At 36.0% G+C, this 18,057-nt stretch overlaps 1 protein-coding gene across 1 annotated transcript in view; it reads right to left on the reverse strand.

Moving 5' to 3' along the window:
- Positions 1-18,057, reverse strand: part of DEUP1 (deuterosome assembly protein 1) — a 74,249-nt gene that overhangs the window by 19,497 nt on the left and 36,695 nt on the right. The window contains 1 exon segment of the mRNA XM_065882674.1: positions 1,582-1,778. Within this exon segment, the coding sequence (XP_065738746.1) occupies positions 1,582-1,778 (197 nt within the window).

Genomic DNA, 18,057 nt, shown 5'->3' on the forward strand with positions numbered 1-18,057 from the left:
ATGCTTTCTGTTTCTTACATCAGTTTAGAATATATCCCTCTAATACATACAGGGCTGGGGCGGTGAAAGTGGGAGAGAGCTGTACTACATCCGCAAGAATGCTGAGCAGACATTTTTAGTACGGCCCCTGGATTTATGGATTTATCTACCTGTAGAACTGGACCGCTTAGTTACAAAAATGAGCCTGGCATCACTCCTCCCCAACAGGACTATCTTTTGAGGAAATGTCAGATTCAGCCATTCGTTTATCCACCAAAATAATATAGTTTTTAGGTACTGTGAGTTGTTGGAGCAGTATTAACATTATTATAAATACTAACAATTTTGTTGGTAATAATAACATCAATGATAATGGCTAACATTTAGGGGACTATATATTTTACATGGAAATATGTTTTCTCCTATAATCCTCAGAAAACCCCTATAACTATTATCTGTATTTGTCAGATGGGAAAACAAAGGTTAAGTGAATTTCCCAAAGTTGCAAATATTAATTATATTTTATGAAAACAATATGTAAAGTTTTCATGCTAAGTATTATGAGCTTCAAAGCAAAAGTTGTATTGAAGTTGGGTCTGGACTTATTAATTTGCCGTTTCTAAGCACCATGGAATGTTAATAAATCAAATAAGTTTGGGGAATGTTGCACATCATACCTGTTCCTGGAAACTCACAATGTAATTAGCAATATTAATGGCTTTGAGAAATCCTGTAGAAAAGAAACTTGTTTGTCTTGCTGAGCATTTTCCAAGTATGGGAAAATGGTGAAAGAACTCCAGAGACAGTTCTGACTCCATAAATACTTTACTAAAGTTGAAGAAATTAGCCAATTTTATGGCTGATGTATTTACTTAAATTTTGAACTAAGACTTTTTTTTTTTTTTTTTTTTGCGGTACGCAGGCCTCTCACTGTTGTGGCCTCTCCTGTTGCGGAGCACAGGCTCCGGACGCGCAGGCTCAGCGGCCATGGCTCACGGGCCCAGCCGCTCCGCGGCATGTGGGATCTTCCCGGACCGGAACACGAACCCGCGTCCCCTGCATCGGCAGGCAGACTCTCAACCACTGCACCACCAGGGAAGCCCTGAACTAAGACATTTTAAAGAGCCTGGGGATAACGAGGGCAGCAGATATTGATTTTCCACACTCTTCTTTTCACACAGAAAAGACCTCTCTTACACATTCATAGATTCTTTCCTATGAAATGACCACAGTTTTTCACCACTGCCGGGGTGTCAATATAAAGTGTATATATATTTGAAGTTAAGTCAGACATGCTATCTTCCTATATTTTGACGTAAAAAATAAGATTACTTATTTGTATATTTTGTGTGCCACATCAGGTTCTAAGAAGGGTGTGAAGTGACGAAAACTCATTTTAACATTCTACCCATTTCACTGTTATACTTTGAAAGCTATTGGCAACACAGAATTTCATATAAAAAACGGTATATCTAGACTATTGAATTATCACCATAAAATAAATGTTAAACAACTGAAGAGAAAGTATATAAAATTATAATTTGAATTGTTTAAAAATAAATGTCTGTACATTTATGTCCTTATGTGATGGTGTCAGCATACCAATCTTCATTTTTTCCCTTATTTTTTTGGCTCTGATAGGCATACCTTCCTGTTTCTTTGTAGGTATTTTGGTTAGCCCATGCTGATTTTCCAATGGCATGAAGTTTTGCAAGACCATTTCGGAGCCTTTCATTCTCATATTCCAGTTTGTTAATAGATGTATGCCTTGCATGTTCCCTGTTAGTGAAGTCCATACTCTAGAGAATAAAATAAACTATCATTGAAAAAATTGTTACTTACAAGTGACACACGTTGGAAAGACCCTTTAATTTGAGTCAAGTGATGTCGCTCTACTCCTGTATGCCTCCTTAATGCCTCTTCTCACCCCCGCCTTCTCACAACACAGGTACTCAGGGACAGCTGCCACTGAACACATCGCAGTAAAAGGGGTGCACACACTACTGCCCACGCTCCAGTACAGAAAAGGCTCACTCCATGCATTACCGTTCTCTGCAGCTAGAAGAAATTGGCTAGATAAAGGAGTTTTTGTGTTTATAGGGTATGCCTTCTAGTGCTGATTAATAATGGAACCAGAATTAACATAGCTTTCAATTTTAAAAGATTTTTTTCTGATTAAAACAATACGTGTCATTATAGAAAATCACACATCAATTCCCCACTGTTGGGTGATGCAACAAATTATATACTAAATCCATGTAGACTGGGATATGATTCTGGACCATTCTATACCAAGATCATTAGATCCTGGTTGAGACCGTGCCAAAACCACACAGTTTTGAGCAATGTAGCTACATGATAAAGTTTTACTCTCTAGTACGGGCAACCCAATTTTAATGTCTTCATAAAAGAATAAGCAGCATATTTAAATCACAAAATGAGAGGTTTAGAGCAAGAAGAAAGATTCCTGATGCTGTTTTAATTAAATGCTGTAAGAAGTTTCTTAGGGAGAGTCTAAACTTTTTTTTTTTTTTTTTTTTTTTTTTGCGGTACTCGGGCCTCTCACTGTTGTGGCCTCTCCCATTGCGGAGCAACAGGCTCCGGACGCGCAGGCTCAGTGGCCATGGCTCACGGCCCCAGCCGCTCCGCGGCATGTGGGATCTTCCCGGACCGGGGCATGAACCCATGTCCCCTGCATGGGCAGGCAGACTCTCAACCACTGCGCCACCAGGGAAGCCCTAAACTTTTTTCTCACAAAAATTTAAAAAACAGGATATATACTCACATGAAAATGCTTTAAATGACCCCATGTAGTCCTTTACAGTGTTACGATTCGAATACCCATGAATTATGTAGTTGCTGATTAAACAATAGCTCTCTGCTTTCAGAAGGATAATATTTTAGCACAAAAAGCATGGCATGAGTAAAATATCTTTTGAAGCTACACATGTCTATGTTTCAAAGCTCATAAGACTATAGTTGATTATGGCTTAGAACTTTCATTTATAAGTTTCTAAATTTAAGGCTTTGAGTGCCATTTCATATGGGCTGCCATGCCATAAAGTCATTCAAAAATTTTTGACTAATTGCACATTTAAAATCATTCATATACTATCATATTAGTATCAACATTGATACGTATAGAACTATATATTAGGCATTTAAAATGTTTACCTATTTGTTTTATTTTTTGCTTCACAGGCAAAGTCTGTTTATTAAAATTTTTGTTTACTGCCTAATGTATTATAGAAGTTTATGAATTTTAGAAAGATCTTACTTTTGAATGAAAAAAAAAAGTGCTCCAGGAGATCAAGTGTCCTCAAAACAGTACAGCAAGGGTTATATACTTATATGTCTATTGACCAAGATGCCCTTTGGGAAAGAAGAGCCATTCAAGGTATTTCTCTGCTTGTTAGGCCCTTGCCTTTAGTATATCTCAACTTTGCTCATTTGAGATACACTGGTGCATATAAAAGAGTAATCTATAATCTGCTTTAAAAGAGAAAGGATTGTTTATTCTAAAATTAGAGATTTGTGATAAACATAAAGGAGGCAGATCTTATAAAATTTGTACTCATAAGGAGAATACTCATATGCACAGATCTGTTTGAAAAAGATCTTGGAAAAGATTCAAAATTTTACTCCTAAAAAGACATCTACTGGTCAAAATCTATAATTCTTGATGGTCTGCTGCTCTGTTACAATTTTATTCAAAAATTTTCTATAAAATTAGATTTCATCTGTGACTCTTTGGCCCAGTGTTGGTTTAAAGTAATTAAGAATGATAGTAATGATTTTTTTAAAAACCCAGAATTTTCTAAATGCACCAAAATTAAATGTGTTGTGAACATGACCTGAAAGAATTACACAGGTAATGTATTTACACGATTTGTATTTAAAAGCATCTTCCAGTTTCCTGGACAACATTTTGGGGCTCTCTCATTTTATTTTTTTCCTAAATACTTTTCTAGGGATTTCAGAAATGTATCCTCCACTAGATGGTTATCATGCATTGATTAAACTTTACCTCTGTACTGCTGATGGGTTCTTTTACAGGCCCATTATCTCAATTTCTTGTTTTTTTCCTCCCAAATTTTAGGGTTTCATAGTTTTAATCGACTTTTTTTCTTGAAATGGAAAAACCTGCTGGTGCCTGTTTACTTGAACTCACTGGCTCAAGGCCATCTGAGTTGCTGAACTGTCTGAATGATAGTACTTTGTATGTGCACTTTTCCTCTTAAATTCATGTGTATTCTACAATAGTAATTAGGCTAACAAAGTACTTCTACAGAAGGACTGGCTTTAATCATGTTAATTTAAGGTTACTATATTAATTTTTAGTATATAAATGGATGTTTTAGATGCTTATGAGGGTACTAATTTTTTATACTGTTATTTTGTTTAGCAAACTTTATGGATAGTGAAAGGCAAATTAGCCTTAAAATTACCATATATTCTGAGTTCTGATTAAATCTAACTGGATTACACCTTCATTAAATAAAAGAAAATTTAACAAATACAAATATAGGTCTAAATAAATATGGAATCACAAAAATCTATCATGATAAAATTGATTCTTCATAATTTACCCAGGAGCAGAATAAAGATAAACCCCTCACTTTTCTCCATACAGTCAAGTTTTTGCACAAAAAACCTCTTGCTGGTACTGTTCCTATTCTAAGTGTCTCACTGAGACCGTCGGAAAACTTACATACCAGGTGGATAGTCCCAACAGTAAATTCTCCAGAGGAAAATGGGGGTGGTCACAGCCCCAGGTATGCAATAGGTTAGAACTGAGTGCAGGGCTGCTGTTCCTACCTGGGTAGGTCCTACCACTGGGTGGGTGTCATTTTTCAACCTTTTTTTCCCCTAAGTGTAAATAATCAGGGAGTTTCACAATTAATTAAGCAGAAAAGTTCTCAAAGCTCTAGTTATTCAGAAATGACCTACCTTTATATCAGTAATTCCATTTGTCTAGGAAGGAAAAAATAATTGTTATTTTAATATTATACAAATACTACATATTTTAGAAGATCTAAAAATAATGATGTAAATATTATGTTTCTTATTGCACGAGGTAAAGTTTCAGCACAAATTATTTAATTGTATGTTTACTTATTAATTTTAGTGATTTCAGAGCAAATTAACTATCTAATTATGGGATTTTAACATATAGCAGATACGAGTTTTCTTTATTTAATCTTTAAACAGATAAGTGCTAAATAGGTGACAATAGATTATAAAGGCTTAAAGAGCCGAGTCATATTGAATTCTTTTTTATTATTCAATAGACACAAGATTTTTCTCTTTGGGCAGTGGCTTGACTATTTCAATTATCAAAGTCAATTCCAAATCTTCATATATAAAAAATGGAGAGCAATTATAAAGTCAACTTCCTATGAGGGGAATGTGTTCAAGATGGCATAGTAGGAAGATCCTGAACTCACCTTGTCCCAGGGGCACACCAAAATTACAACTACTTATAGAGCAACTACCTATGAGAACGACCTGAAGACTAGCAGAGAAGATTTTCCATGACTAAAGTTATAAAGAAAGAACCACAGTGAGACGGGTAGAAGGGGTGGAGACATGGTATGGTCAGGACCCACATTCCTGGATCAGCAACTTTCAAACCGGAAGAATATCATAATTGCAGAAGTTCTCCCCAAGGAGCAAGGGATCTGAGCCCCACATCAGACTCCCCAGACTGGGGGTCCTGTACCAGGAAGATGAGCCCCTAGGATGTCTGGCTTTGAACACCAGCAGGACTTATGTTAAGCCGGATGGCTCTAGGGAACAGAGACTCTGCTCTTCAAGAAAACACACAAAATTTCTCATGCTCCAAGTCTCAGCACAGAGGCAGAATTTGAAAGGATCCGGGATCAGATAAACTTGCTAATCTTGGAGAGCCTCCTGGAGAGGCAGGAGGCAACTAGGACTCCCCTGGGGATGATGATACAGGTGGCAGCCATTCTTGGGAGCTCATTCTACCACATGGACACCAGCACTGGCAAGCGCCATTTTGGAGACCTCCCTCTAGCCTCTTAGTGCCAGGGGTTACCTGCCCACCAGCTGGATGGCACCAGTCCCAGGACTTCATGGGCTGCACATCCAGCTGTGCCAGGACATGGCCCCACCTATCAGAGGTCTGGAACCAGCCTCAGGCCCCACAGGCCCCATGGTCAGCTATGCTGGGGCCCAACCCCACCCACCTGTGGGCCAGCATTCACCACATGAGGCAAAGCCTGGCAGCCACCCTCGCAAGGGCCCAGCCCTGACAACTAGTGTGCCCACAGTAGTTAGCCATGCCATAAGAGAAGGGTTCATGCAGCCCACATATGAGGCATCCCAAGAGCACACAACTCTGGTGAATAGAGGGGAGTGTTCTGCTGGGCCCCATAGGACATCTCCTACATAAGGCCACTTCTCCAAAATCAGGAATCATAATCAACCTACCTACTATGAAGAAATAAAAACAGAAAATTAGGCAAAATGAGGTGAGAGAGATATATATTCCATATGTAGAAGAGGTAGGTGAAGGGAGATAAGCAATCTACCCAATAAAGAGTTCAAGGCAATGATTTTAAAGATGCTCAATGAGCTCAGGAGAAGAATGGATGAACACAATGATAAGTTTAACAAAGAGTTAGAAAATACAAAGAAGAACCAAAAAGAGCTGAAGAATACAATAACTGAAAAAATACACTAGAAGGGATCAATAGGAGATTAGATGATAGAGAGGAATGGGCCAGTGAACTGGAAGACAGTAGTGGAAATCACCCAACCTGAACAGAAAAAAGAAAAAATAATTTAAAAAAATGAGGACAGTTTAAGATACCTTTGGGACAACATCAAGGATACTAATATTCACATTATAGGGGTCACAGAAGGAGAAGGGAGAGGGAAAGGAGCAGAGAACTTACTGGAGGAAATAATAGCTGTAAATCTCCCTAACCTGGGGAAGGAAACAGACATCTAGGTCCAGGAAGCACAGAGAGTCCCAAATAAGATGAACCCAAAGGGCCCTTCACCAAGACACATTATAATTAAAATGGAAAAAAATTAAGGTAAAGAGAATCTTAAAAGCAGTAAGAGAAAGCAACTAGTTACATACAAGGGAACTCCGAAAGACTGTCAGCTGACTTTTCAGCAGAAACTTTGCAGTGCATCAGAGGATGGCATGATATATTTAAAGTGATGAAAGGGAAAAGCCTACAACCAGGAATACTCTACCCAGTAAGGCTATTATTAAGATTTGAAGGAGAGACAAAGCTTTTAGCAAAAGCTATAAGTGTTCAGCACCACTAAACCAGATTTACAGGAAATGTTACAGGGACTTCCTTAAGCAGAAAAGAAAAGGTCACTACTAGAAATATGAAAATTAGGAAAGGAAAAACTCTCATTGGTAAAGGCAAACATACAGAAGGTAGTAAAGCTAGTAGAAGGTTAAAAGACAAAAGTATTAAAATCATCTATATGTAAAGATGTACAGCTTTACATATGTAAAGCTAGTAGAAGGTTAAAAGACAAAAGTATTAAAATCATCTATATCTATAATAAATAGTTAAGGAATACACAAAACAAAGAGATATAAAACATGACCTCAAAAACATTAAACGTGAGTGGGGAGTAGAGTTGTCATGTACAAATGTAGAGTTGTCAAAATGCATCTGAACTTAAGAAATCATCATAAACATAGTCATCAAATCACAAGGAAAAAAGCAAAAGAAGAAGAAAAGAACAAAAAAGAACTATGAAAACAATGAACAAGATGGCAGTAAGCACATAATTATTAATAATTACTTTAAATATAAGTGGCCCAAACACTCCAATCAAAAGACACAGAGTGGCTGAACAGATTAAAAAACAAGACCCATATATATGCTGCCTACAAGAGACACACTTAGATCTAAAGACACAAACAGACTGAAAGTGAGGGGATGGAAAAAGGTGTTCTATGCAAATGGAAATGAAAAGAAAGTTGGGGTAGCAATACTATCAGACAAAATAGACTTTAAAACGAAGACTATAACGAGCCAAAGAAGGACATAGCATAATGACAAAGGGATCAATTCAAGAAAAAGATATAACAATTGTAAATATATATGCACCCAACATGGGAGCACCTAAATACACAAGCAAATATTAACAAACATAAAAGGAGAAAGTGAAAGTAATACAATAATAGTAGGGGACTATAACAACCTACTTACATCAATGGACTCATCATCCAGATAGAAAATCAATAAGGAAATACTGCCCATAAATGACACACTAGAGCAGTTAGAGTTAATAGATACATACAAAACATTTCATCCCAAACCAGCAGAATACACATTCTTTTCAAGTGCACATGGAAAATTCTCTAGAATAGATCACATGCTAGGCCAGAAACAAGTCTCAATACATTTAAGAAAATTGAAATGATATCAAGCATCTTTTTCGACTACAATACTATAAGACTAGAAATAACTAAATGGAAAATTGTAAAAACAAAACAAAACAAAACAAAACATGCTGTTAAACAACAAATTGGTCACTGAAGAAATAAAGAGAAAATACAAATATCTGGAGACAAATGAAAATGGAAACACAATTTGAAATCTATGGGAATGAAGCAAAAGCAGTTCCAAGAGAGAAGTTTATAGTGATACCAGCCTACCTCAGGAAACAATAAAAATCTCAAACAATCTAACCTTGCACCTAAAGAAACTAGAAAAAGAAGAATAAACAAAACCCACACTTAGCAGAAGGAAAGAAATCATAAGATCAGAGCATAAATAGATGAATTAGAAGCTAAAAAAATAGAAAACATTAATGACACTAAGAGCTGCTCCTTTTAAAAGACAAAAAATTGATAAACTTTTTAAAAGATAAAAAATTGATAAACTTTTAAAATGAGTCAGACTCATAAAGAAAAAAAAAAGAAATACAGCCCAAATAAATAAAATCAGAAATGAAAATGGAGAAATTACAACTGACACCACAGAAACACCAAGGATTGTAAAAGATTATTATGAATAATTATACACCAATAAAATGGACAACAAGAGGAAATAGATAAATTTTTAGAAATGTACAATCTTCCCAAACTGAATCAAGAAGTAGAAAATATGAACAGACATTACCAGTCATGAAATTAAAGCAGTAATCAAAAAACTCCCGATAAATAAAAGTTAAGGATCAGACAACTTCACGGGTTAATTCTACCAAACATTTAAAGAAGAGTTAATGCTGATCCTTTTCAAACTATTCCAAAATATTGAGGGGGAAGGAATGCTTCTGAACTCATTCTGTGAGGTCAGCATCAGATTGATGCTGAAACCAAACAAAGACACCATACACATACACACACACACACACACACACACACACACACACACACACATACACACCCCACAGGCCAATATCACTGCTGAACACAGATGCAAAAGTCCTCAACAAAATACCAGCAAATCTAGCTCAACAACACTTTAAAAAGATCATACACCATGATCAAGTGGGATTTATCCCAGGGATGCATGGATGGTTGAATATCTGCAAATCAATCAATTTGATACACCACAGTAACAAATTGAAGAATAAAAGTTATGTGATCATCACAATAGATACAGATAAAGCTTTTGACAAAATTCAACATCCATTTATGATAAAAGCTCTCCAGAAAGTGGGCATAGAGGGAACATACCTCAACATAATAGAGGCCCTATATGACAAACCCACAGTTAACATCATACTCAACAGTGAAAAGCTGAAAGCAATTCCTCTAAGATCAATACCAAGACAAGGATACCCACTCTTGCCACTTATTTAACATAGTACTGGAAGTCCTAGCCACAGTAATGAGACAAGAAAAACAAATAAAAGGATTTCAAATTGGAAAAGAAGAAGTAAAACTGTCACTGTTTGTAGATGACACGAAACGATATATAGAAAACCCTCAAGATGCCACCAAAAAACTATTAGATGTAATAAATGAATTCAATAAGTTTCAGGATACAAAATTAATATACAGAAATCCTTTGCATTCCTATACACTAATAATGAACTATCAGAAAGAGAAATTAAAAAAACATTCCCATTTATAATCACATTAAAAAAATAAAATACCTAGGAATAAATCGACCTAAGGGGGTGAAAGACCTATACCTGGAAAACTATAAGACACTGATGAAAGAAACTGAAGATTACTGAAACAAATGGAAAGATATACTGTGCCCATAAGTTGGAAGAATTAATATTGTTAAAATGACCCTTTTCCCCAAGGCAATCTACAGATTCAATGCAATCCCTTTCAAAATACCAACCGTATTTTTCACAGCACTAGCAGAAATAATTCTAAAACTTGTTTAGAAATGCAAAAGACCTTGAATAACCAAAAGAAATCTTGAGAATGGAGAACAAAGCTGGATATATCATGCTCCCTGACTTTAGACTATACTACAAAGCTACTGTAATCAAAATAGTATGGCACTGGCACAAAAATAGTACATTGATCAATGGAACAGACTAGAGAGCCCAGAAATAAATCCACACTTATATGGTCATTAATCTACAACAAAGGAGGCAAGAATATACAATGGGAAAAAGCCTCTTCAATAAATGGTGTTGGGAAAACTGGACAGCTACATGCAAAAGAATCAAACTGGACTACTCTCAACGCCATTCACAAAATAAACACAGAATGGATTAAACATTTAAATGTAAGACCTGAAACCAAAGAACTCCTAGAAGGAAACATAGGCAGTATACTCATTTACACTGGTCTTAGTAATATCGTTTTTGGATCTGTCTCCTCAGGCAAGGGAAACAAAAGCAAAAATAAACAAGTGTGTTTACATCAAACTAAAAAGCTTTTGCACAGGGAAGGAAACTATAAACAAAATGAAAAGGCAGCTTAACAAATGGGAGAAGATATTTGTAAATGATACATCTGATAAGGGGTTAATATCCAAAATATATAAAGAACTGATACAACTCAACATCAAAAAATAAAACTGATTAAAAAATGTGGATGTCAATAGACATACAGATGACTAAAAGACATGAAAAGATGCTCAACATCACTAATCATCAAGGAAATGCAAATCAAAACCACAATGTGATTATCTGTTAACACCTGTTAGAAAGGCTATCATAAAAAAGACAGAAAATAACAAGTGTTGGTGAGGATGTGGAGAAAAGCAATGTTCGTGCACTACTGGGGGGAATATAAATTGGTACAGCCTCTAAGGAAAAAAATATGGAGGTTCCTCAAAAAATTAAAAACAGAACTGTCATATGATCCAGCAATTTCACATCTGGGTATTTACCTAAAGAAAACAAAAACACTAACTCAATAGCTAAGATACGGAAACAACCTAAATGTCTATCAATAGACAAATGGATAAAGAAGATGTGGTGTATATATACAATGGAATATTATTCAGCCATAATTTTAAAAAAATGAAATCTTGCTATTTGGGACAACAAGTGGATCTAGTGGATGGATCTAGAGGCTATTATGCTAACTGAAATAAGTCAGACTGAGAAGGACAAATACCATATAATCTCACTTATACGTGGAATCTAAAAAACAAAACAAAACAGACTCAAGGATACACAGAACAAACTGATGGTTGCCAGAGTGGAGGGCGTAAGGGTGGATGGGTGAAATAAGTGAAGGGGATTAAGAGGTACAAATCTCCAGGTATAAAATAAATAAGCAATGGGATGTACTAAACAGCATATGGAATATGGTCAATAATACTGAAATAACTTTATATGGGACAGATGGTTACTAGACGATTGTGATCATTTCATAATATATGCAAATGTTAAATCACTATGAGGCACACCTGAAACCAACATATTTTATGTCAAGTACATTTCAATTAAAATAACCTTCCTGTATGAAGTAAAATGTTACATAAAATATATATGATTAAATGCTATTTTAATAAGTTCACATTGAAGGCTATACATCAATGGCATTCCATTTTATGATAGCCCATTAACAAATCTTTAGACATATATATTATATATGTATATATATATATATATATATATATGTGCTAAGTTCTCCAGATGTAATCAAATATCAAAAAGTGACTCCGCCTTTATGGAAAATATAATAAAATTGAGTAGGCTAAAGTAACATGTATGAAAAAATAGTAAATAATATAGATATGGTATAATTATGTGTTAAATTATGTTGCACCAAGTAGGAACTCTAATGTTTTCTGAATCAATGAATGTCAACAATTATTGGGATTGAGATCATCCAGAAAGTGAGATAAGACAAGGCTTCAGTGATCTTTTTAATGATATTAGAAATGATTTTCATGATAACTTATTCATGCTTCTTAGACTACAGGTGAGTCCCATAAATCCGCAAGTATTCATTGAGTCCTACACTATACCAAACCCTACATGAAGAAAAAGTATAAAACATAGTCCACTTCTTCCCTCAAGAAGTCTATGATTGATGAGACAAAACATACCCATACTAAATAATTAAAAAACTAAAAGAAGACAATTCTAAACTTAGTGCTAAACTGTTATAACTAAGTGCTAAAGAAAGTCAAAGACAGGAGAACTAAATGGGCCCTAGAGTAATGGGAAATGAATTCATGGAGGAAATAAAATTTAATCTAGTCCCTTAAGGGACTGGTAGGATTTCTTTTTTTTTTTTTTGCAGTACGCGGGCCTCTCACTGTTGTGGCCTCTCGCATTGCGGAACACAGGCTCCGGACGCGCAGGCTCAGCGGCCATGGCTCACGGGCCCAGCCGCTCCGTGGCACGTGGGATCCTCCCGGACCGGGGCACGAACCCGTGTCCCCTGCATCGGCAGGCGGACTCTCAACCACTGCGCCACCAGGGAAGCCCGGGACTGGTAGGATTTAATAAAGAAAAGGGTATGTCTTTACTCTCGTAAAGTAAAGGAAAGGTGGAGGACATATAATAGGTTAATTAATTCATCATTCACTCATTCATTTATTCATTCACTCAACCAACAGAAGATTTTTTCAGTGCCTCCTATATTCAGGCACTATAGTAAGTGCTGAGGTACAATGGTAAACTAGGACCATAACTGCCCTCAGTGAGCCTACTGGTAAGGGAATGGGTAGCTGACAAGAAACAGGTAATTTTAATATTGTGGTATGATAGGTGTTAAGTAAAGGATGCTATGATGGCTTCGAGGAGGGACTCTTAACAGAGGAAAATCGGGGAAGATTTCGTATAACATGTAAAATTTATGTGGAGAGACTTGAAACATTAATAGGGCATGGCCATGTGAAGTAGGGAAAGGGGATTTTTAGGTAGAAGGAAAAGCATGTGCAAAGGCCTGGTAATAAGAAAGAACATGAGAAATGAGCATCACACACACAGATGAGAATAAGCTACTCTAGCTATAGTGGAGGCTTTGTGTAAGTCGCTACAGGGAAACAAAGTGGGTGAGCCAGATTAAGGAAGCCGTGGAATGTAAAGAGTTCTGACTTCCTATGAGAAATTGAGCACATGTTCTACAAGGAAAGCTTATGTAAAGAAAGCATATCTGGTCTGAGAAGTGCCCAACTTGGAAGCCATTCTATGATCCAGAAGAGATAACTGACATTATCTCTATCCTTTAAGAGAACGTACACAGCCAGAGAAGCAGAGGGCCAAGGCCAAATCTGAAGGATGAGTAGAGGAAGAAGGGTGAGGAGCCAGTGAAGAAAACAGAAGAAACAGAACCACGGGATATAATAACAGTTAATATCATGCACTTGGAGTTATCAAGCTATGTGATCTTGGGCAAATTACTTACAAGCTATGTGATCTTGGGCAAATTACTTAAAAACTTAAAGATTTCATTTCTTTTTCTGTGAAATGGGGATAATAATACCTACCCTACACACACGGTATAAGGATGTAGACACTAATGTATGTAAAGTATTCGGCAGAGGGCAAGGCATGTAGTAAACACCCAATGAACAGCAGCTCTTTGTTGTTATACAGTTCTACCAGTCTCCCTGACTTTTTATCTCTAGTCTCTGTTCATTATATTACCTTATCATGACTCATTCCCACTACTCTGTCTGGCTAATTATTCCTCAGATGCCTTTTCTGACTCCCAATACTGGGTTAGGTAACCCCTATACAGCCCCCTGCACTCTGCAATTTCCTATCACTCTTTAGCATAACTATCTAGTTAATTGTCTGTATCCACTAATGTATGTCTCCTTCCACTAATATTAAGCTCCATGAATTCAAGGATGTAGTCTGACTTACAATCCTAACATACTGCCTGACACATAGCAGACATTCAATAAGTATTTATAGAATGAATGAAAACATTCTGTGGTGATTGTGGCATGCGATAAATACAGAACAGAATAGAGAACCCAGAAATAAACCCATACATGTACAGTCAACTAATCTTTGACAAGGGCACCAAGAACACACCATGGGGAAAGGATGGTCTTTTCAATAAGTGTTGTTGGGAAAACTAGACGTTCACAAGCAAACAAATGAAACTAGACCTCTATCGTAGACTACTCACAAAAACTAACTCAAAATAGATTAAAGACTTAAATGTAAAACCTGAAGCTGTGAAACTCTTAGAAGAAAACACAAGGGAAACAGCTGTTTAACATGGGCCCTGGCAATGATATTTTAGATATAATACCAAAAGCACAGGCAACAAAAGCAAGAATAGACAAGTGGGACTACACCAAACTGAAAAGCTTCCTGCACGGCAAAGGAAACAATCAACAGAGTGAAGAGGCAACCTATGGAATGGGAGAAAATATTTGCCAACCATATATATGAAAAGGGGTTAATTTCCACAATGTATAACAAACTCATTCAACTTAACAGCAAAAATACGAACAATAAAAATTGGGCAAAGGGCCTGAATAGACATTTTTCTAAAGAAGACATACAAATGGCAAGAGACACATGAAAAAGTTATTAACATCACTAATCATCAAGGAAATGCAAATCGAAACCGCAATGAGATATCACCTCACACCTGTTAGGATGGCTAGTATCAAAATGGCAAAAGATAACAAGTGTTGGTGAGAATGTGGAGCAAAGAGAACTCTTGTACACTGCTGATGGGAATATAAAGTGGAGAAGCCACTATGGAAAACTGTACGGAGGTTCCTGAAAAAATTAAAAATAGAACTACCATATGACCCAGCAATCCCACATCTGGGTATATATCTAAAGGAAATGAAATCAGTATTTTGAAGAGATATCTGCACTCCCATGTTCATTGCAGCATTGTTCACAATAGCTAAAATATGGAAACAACCTAAGTGTCTATGAATGGATGAATGGATACAGAAAATTCCACATAATGGAATATTATTCAGCCATGAAAAGAAGGAAATCCTGCCATTTGTGACAACATGGGTGAACCTGGAGGACATTATGCTAAGTGACATGATCCAGACAGAGAAAAACAAATGCTGTATGATTGCAGTTATATGTGGAATTTCTTTAAAAAGTCAAACTGATAGAAGCAGAGAGTAGAATGGTGGTTGCCAGGGGCTATCTGGGTGGGGGGGTGGAATGAGCAGATGTTGAATCAAAGAATACAAACTTTCATTTATAAGGTGAAAAACTTCAGGAGATCTAATGTACAGCATAATGACTATAGTTAATAATACTGTATTGTACACTGAGAATTAGCAAAGAGAGTAGATCTTAAGTGTTCTTACCACGTACACACACAAATGGTAACTATGTGAGTGAAGGATGTGTTAAATAATTTGTGGTAATCATTTCACAATGTATATATACATCAAATCGTCACATTGTATACTTTAAATATATACAATTTTACTTGTCAATTATATCTTAATAAATCTAGGGGGGAACAAAAGAAAGCTTTAAGAAACCAATGTGAAACTGACTAACTTCATTAAAACTTGAGTGCTAACTTCTCTGTGGGATATATATTTTCTAATATTCTTGTTTTGAGGAGTGAGGGAGACTTCGAAGTTGGCATCTTGCTGCATCTCCCCTGTACCATGTTTACTTCTAACCTTTTGCTCCTGAGCCAAGTGAGTGAGGCTCCTGTCGGGGAAAGCTGGTGAAGACTCCTTCCCTCCCTCAGAGCAAGCAGGGCCACGTAACCTAGGAGGGGCTTGGCTGGGTCATATTAGCCCTCTTGGGTGTGCCTGATCGTCCAGTTCTCAGAGACCAAGCCCACTCTATGACTGGCAGAGTGCATTTGAAGAGAAACATATAGGAAAACATTTCACAGCAAAATTGATGGGATGCAGCAAAAGCTATATCCAGAGGAACACATAGAGCTTTAAAAACCCTTACAATTAAAGAAAAAGATATAAAATTAAGAAATTCAGTATTTATCTTACGATATTAGACAAAGTACAACAAAACAAATCAGGAAGAGGAAATTAATAAAAGACAGTAATAATGAAATTAGGAAGAATAACTAATAACAAATCCAAAGTCAATACTTTTAATACTAATAAAATAAGCAATGATTCTGTGTGCCAGACTTAAAAAAGAGAGAGAGTTAAACTATACAAACTTAGAATTAAGAAAGGAAACAAATACAGAATATAGAAGAGATGCAAAGAACTTTAGGATATTACTCCCTTTGGTAACAAGGAAACATACTGGAATGGGTAAAGATTTCCTAGAAAAATAAAAATGACCACAAACAACCTAAGAAGAAGTGAAATTTGAATATACCAGGTACCCTGAAAGAGAATAGAAAGGTAATTGAAAATCTACTTCGCTGAAACTTCAGTTACATATATATACATTCTTTTTTATATTCTTTTCCATTATGGTTTATCTTCACTGGTTCAACGTCCAGACAGTTTCATAGCTAAGCTCCTTCTAACCTTTAAAGAACTGTAATTCCAATATTATTTAAACCATGCTAGACTGCTCATAAATATGGAAAGCCCCCAATTTATGTTATAAAGACAGCATAACTGTATTACAAGAAAAAAGAGAACTATACACAAATCTCATTTATATACACACATCTTAATTTCTAAATAAAATATTACCACATAGAATCCAGAAATATATCAAAACTGTTAGACTGTGATATGTTGAAGTCCTAACCATTATTAATGCCGTAGAATGGGACTTTACTTGTAAACAGGATCTTTACTGAGGTAATCAAATAAAAAACGAGGTCATTAGGGTGGACCCTAATCCAATATGACAGGTATTCTATAAAAAAGGGAAATGTGGACACCGGGAAAGACATGCATAGAGGGAAGATGATATGAAGAAACAGAAAGAAGATGGCCATGTGAAGACAAAGCATTGGAGTGATGCATCTACAATCCAAGGATTGCCAAAGATTGTTGGCAAATCACTAGAGGCTATAAACAGGCAAGGATGAATCCTCCCACACAGGTTTCAGAGGGAGCATGGCCCTGTTGACACCTTGATTTTAGACTTCTAGCTTCCAGAACTATACAACAGTTTCTATTGTTTTAAGCCTTTGTGGTACTTTGTTATGACAGCACTAGAAAGTGAATACAATGACCAAGAAGGTTTATTCCAGGAATTCAAAGGTGGATCAATATCAGCAAATCTGTCAATCATAGTCTATTACACATTGACAAATTAATGGACAAAAACTACATGATGTCACATATGCTGAAAAGGCATTTGATAAAACCGGCAGCAAATCTTAAAAACCCTAATTAGGAATAGAAAGACAAAATAAAGACCATAAGTCAAGAATAAATATTATCCTAAACAGTAAAATTCTAAAACAATTTCATCAATTAGACAAATTTGTCAACAATCACTATTATTATTTAATATTCTCTTGGAAGTGCTAGCAAGTTCAATATGACAAAAATTACTGATATGAACAGGAGAAAGGAAGAGATACAGCTATTTTTGTTGAGACAACTGCATATCTCAAAAAACTTAAGAATCTCTAGTAAAATGCCTACTAAAATTAAAAGATAATTTGGCTTTTTTTTCTATATTAGCAGTAAGTTTTTAGATATGGAAAAAGGAAAATATTCTACTTACAATAGTGACAAGAATTATAAAATGCTTGAGAACAAATTTAAAAAGAAAGGCACAGAATTTATACAAAGA

This window comes from Phocoena phocoena, chromosome 8 (assembly GCF_963924675.1).
Source record: "Phocoena phocoena chromosome 8, mPhoPho1.1, whole genome shotgun sequence".
In the NCBI taxonomy this organism is placed as follows: domain Eukaryota; kingdom Metazoa; phylum Chordata; class Mammalia; order Artiodactyla; family Phocoenidae; genus Phocoena; species Phocoena phocoena.